Source organism: Saprolegnia parasitica (assembly GCF_000151545.1).
Source record: "Saprolegnia parasitica CBS 223.65 unplaced genomic scaffold supercont2.478, whole genome shotgun sequence".
NCBI lineage: Eukaryota > Oomycota > Saprolegniomycetes > Saprolegniales > Saprolegniaceae > Saprolegnia > Saprolegnia parasitica.
The window spans coordinates 3,192-7,352 of NW_012156872.1; the positions used below are offsets into that span (position 1 = coordinate 3,192).

The 4,161-nt window shown below is 57.7% G+C and overlaps 3 protein-coding genes across 3 annotated transcripts; 1 reads left to right on the forward strand and 2 right to left on the reverse strand.

Moving 5' to 3' along the window:
* Window positions 1-447: 447 nt before the first annotated feature.
* SPRG_17081 (hypothetical protein) lies at window positions 448-1,341 on the reverse strand (the record flags this gene model as incomplete). Its single annotated transcript, XM_012356474.1, has 1 exon — window positions 448-1,341. One exon carries the CDS (start codon window positions 1,339-1,341, stop codon window positions 448-450), a length of 894 nt encoding a protein of 297 aa, XP_012211864.1.
* Window positions 1,342-1,599: 258 nt separating this feature from the next.
* SPRG_17082 (hypothetical protein) lies at window positions 1,600-2,587 on the forward strand (the record flags this gene model as incomplete). Its single annotated transcript, XM_012356475.1, has 1 exon — window positions 1,600-2,587. One exon carries the CDS (start codon window positions 1,600-1,602, stop codon window positions 2,470-2,472), a length of 873 nt encoding a protein of 290 aa, XP_012211865.1. The 3' UTR covers window positions 2,473-2,587.
* Window positions 2,588-2,985: 398 nt separating this feature from the next.
* SPRG_17083 (arsenical-resistance protein) lies at window positions 2,986-4,161 on the reverse strand. Its single transcript, XM_012356476.1, has one exon. The coding sequence runs from the start codon at window positions 4,116-4,118 to the stop codon at window positions 3,114-3,116; it is 1,005 nt and encodes a 334-aa protein (XP_012211866.1). The 5' UTR covers window positions 4,119-4,161; the 3' UTR covers window positions 2,986-3,113.

The following is a 4,161-nucleotide window of genomic DNA, read 5'->3' on the forward strand; positions in this document are numbered from 1 at the left end:
TTTTTCAAGAGCAAGATACGCCAGGAAGGTAAAACGGATGGTATTCGATTGCCGCGGCAATGTATTGATATGTCATGCGTACAGGGAATCAAAGCCAATGCCCGAAGCTCTGCTACGCTAATTCGTTTAAGCCAGCGCTTTGTTTTGTCCTTGCGCTCGCGCATGTTATGTTCTTTGCATGGGCCCCACTGTTTTCAGCTTGCCACGTCATAGGATGTTTTTAGCCAATCAGATGCCGAGAAGTTTTATCGGGTCAGCCACCCGAAAAAATCCGATCACAATTCAATTTCTGCCCAGCGGGGTTTGCTTCAAATTTCTGAAAAGTCTACATCCACGATTCGGTAGGATAATGGAACAGCCCAAGCCCTGGAAGTGCGGAGGTGTTAAGTCTAATACTGAGCGGGCGGCAGAACGCCAACCGTCATGTAGGTGTTGACTTTACATACATTACACGGCGCGGAACTCTTCCACCAAGGTGTCTTGCGTGGCGATCAACTCCTTGGAGTGGGCGAGGAGGTGGGCGACACGCGGGGCGTCAACAGACGGGTCGTGTTGCAGCGCCTCGTATGCCTGGGCGAAATGCGTCTTGGCAATCTCGGGCTTGTGCTGCGCGAGGAGGTTTTCGCCGAGCTCTTCGTGCGTGTATCCATCTTGAGGCGAGAGGGACATCAAGAGCCCAATGGCGTCGTCGTAGCGCTCCAGCGCCCGATACACGCGTGCAATAGCCCACTTGGCAATAAGAATTTGCTCGGGTGCCCCGATGCGCTCGCGCGCGACAAGCGCCGTCTCAAAGGTCGCGAGGGCCTTTGCGTACTCACGCGCATCAAAATAGGCCCACCCGAGGTTGTTGGCGAGGGGTGCGTCCCAGTTCTGCGCATTGGCGTCATCCGAGCGCTGGGCCAAGGCGATGCCACGCTCTGTCCACGCAATCCCCTCGCTCGGTGACACGACGAGCGCCATCATGTGAATCGCATCGATCGCGAGCTCGTCCATGTGGGAAGCCACTGCGACGTCAACTGCTTGCTTGAAGAGCGGACAGGCTGCGTCCGGCTGCTTGGCAGAGCGCAGAGCACGGCCACGCTCCAAGAAGTAGCGCGTCTGAAGCTCGGCCACGTCGTTCGTTGCGCCAATGATCTTCCCGAGCTCGGTTTCGATCGCATCGAGGAGAGCGTGGGCAGCTTCAAAGTGGCCGCGGAGACCGTGCACACGGGCAAGTTGGGTCTCGAACAGCATGGTTTCGATGGGCGACGCGGACACTTCTATGAGCTGCTTGAAGACGGCTTCAGTTGCGTCGAGGTTGCCAAAGTCCCAGTGGGCTCGCATGTTGTGCGTGGTGACCATGGTCGGGCAAATTTCAAACTGACGAAAACGGTGGCTGGCGGTATCAGTTGGCGCCAAAGGCCATGCGGCGCACTTCGCGCCCGGCACATTACGAGGCAATGTATTGACCGGTAGAGCTGCGCGGTATCACAAGGCATTGCGGCCGCGATCGAACAGGGCCGAACTGCTCGACTGCACCAAGCGAGCTTTCGTATCGGAAAGGGCAACAACAAGAACCTTTATAAATGATATTGCATTGTCTAATACCTCTCATTTTCGATGCGCACATTGGCACACGTCCGCGTCCCGATCGGGCAAGCGCGCACGCTGCTGGGTCTGCTCTCGACGGTCGAGGAGTCAACGAAGAGCATCGTCGTCTACTTCCACGGCTTCCCGGACCTATCGGTACACCCGAACGAGGACGCTCCACCCGCGTACGCCAGCCGCTTCCCGCGCAAGCTCGAGGAAGCGCTCGCGATGGATCTTCTTTGCGTCAACTTCTCAGGGCTTCCGGGCTCCGACGGCGATGCAAGCTATCGTAGCAAGACACTCAGTCGCGAGCTTGAAGACGCGCGCGGGATTGTGGCCTACTGTGCGACCGAGCTTCAAAAGGCCCACGTGCATGTCGTTGGGCTCTCGACCGGTGCCATTCTCGCGGCTTGTCTCCGCGACTCGGATCATCCGCAGCTACGGTCCATCTCGGTGGTGGCAGGTATCGTCGACGCCTGTGCAGGCTCGAAGCTTGACTTTTCGCATGACCAATTGACGGCCATGCGCGTCGACGGGCAATGCGAGACGGCGTTCTACTGGCCGGCGCAATGGCCGTTGGCGAACGACTGCCGCGCGGATACTACGTCGTTTGATGCGACTGGCAAAGTCTGGCGACCCCTCGCGCGAAGCTACGTTGATGACATGGAGCAGCTGGACATTGCTGGGCACGTCATACGCGGTGCGGTACCGCTTCTCGTCGTCCACGGCACCAGCGACAAGAACGTTCCGCTGGAGCACGGCGCCGCTCTCTTTGCAACAGCCCGTGAGCCCAAGCAGTGGCTGGAGATCAAGGGCGCCAACCACCTTTTGTCCAATGCGAGGCACATCAAAAAGGCTTTTCAGGCGATCAGCGCCCACATTGCCCATGCGGAAGTCGTGTAATCCTGACGCGATAGGAAGTCGTGCCGTGAACCATTTCTCCAGAAGGCTCAAACGACGAAAATTGGGAAGGAAAGGGGATCAAAACGTTGTGTGTAAAAAGGTTTTTTGCCAGAGGCGCCAATCGCGTGTATCGTACAGCTGTTCTCGCATGACCAAGTGCAATGTAAGGGCTCAGTCAGGACGCACAAAACTGATCTCTCGTGCCCACCCAGATTACGCCATGGCCGGCGCGACGCTCAACAGCATCGCGTTCCAGCTTTAGCGCATGAAAGAGTCAGCGACAGGTAGTCGTACCTCACAAGATCGCCGCGGCCATGGGCCTTTGTCGGTCAGACAGTATTGCCGGGTGGGACACCGACAGCCCTAGCTTGCGTTGTCGTCGGAACCCGGCAGGCCCGAGAAGTTGACGCAAAGACGATCCATTGCAAGCGCTTCTTAGAGCTTGCGCGGGAATTGGCTGGCCTACTGTTAGATGTGGTGTCGACGGTGGGCAGCATGTCTTGTTGAAATGAGTGGACATTCAAATGCGCTAGCTACACGCCGTGGGCTGCCTTCTATGACCCAAGGACTTTTCGATGCCGATACATAAGACTTCGGTCACGTGTAGGACATATTACTTTATAATCACTCTGGGCCAACGACTAGGGTTCGGGGAGGAGCGGCGGGGACGCCGAGGCGAACTTGTGTTGCGTCTTGTTGTTGATTGCGACGAGGATGAGCATGAGGGGGACTTCGATAAGGACGCCGACCACAGTCGCCAGCGCAGCGGGGGACCCCGACCCGTAGAGCGACACGGCGACGGCGACAGCCATTTCAAAAAAGTTCGAGCACGCGATCAAGGTCGCGGGGCCCGCAATGTCGTACGAAAGGCCGAGGTAGAGCGCACCGGTGTATGTGATGCCCCAGATAAGGATTGTCTGGAGGATCAACGGCATCGCAATAATGAGGATGTCGACGACGTTGTCCGTGATGGTGGCGGCTTGCGAAATGAAGATGAGCACGATCATGAGCACCAAGAACACCATCGAAAGCGAGTCCAACACAGGGAGGAGCTTCGAGTTGAGCCAGTCGAGGCCAGCATCCGAGTGCCCGAACGCTTTGCGGATGCCGTAGCCGACGACGAGCGGAATGACGACGAAGAGACCGACAGACACGAAGAGCGTCGACCACGGCATCTCGAGGGACGTGCCATCCGCGAGCAGCTTGGTCGTTGGAACGTACAACACCATGAGGAGGAGGTCGTTGACTGCGACTTGCGTCAGCGTGTACGCTGCATTGCCCTTCATCAAAATCGACCACACAAACACCATGGCGGTACACGGTGCACCGCCGAGGAGGATCGAGCCCACGACGTAGCCGTCCGCCTTGTCGCCGAGGTAGCCGCCAAAGAACGTCCGGAAGAAGAGGATCGCGATGCCATACATCGTGAACGGCTGGATGGCGTAGTTGACAATGCACGTGAGGAGGATCGCCTTGGGCTGCTTGAGACAGTCGACGATGCTGGCAAACTCAATCTTGATCATCATTGGGAGGATGATGCCCCAGAGGAGGACGGCGATCGGGACCGAGACATCGCTGATCGTGGCCTTGTCGAGACCTTCGGGGATCGACGGCACGTAGTAGCCGATGAGGACACCGATGACCATGGCGAGGAAGACCCAGAGCGTGAGGTACCGCTCAAAGAGGCTC

Excerpts from the sequence above, each read along its gene's own strand:
- SPRG_17083 (XM_012356476.1), bottom strand. The coding sequence starts at position 4,118 with ATGGTCATCGGTGTCCTCATCGGCTACTACGTGCCGTCGATCCCCGAA.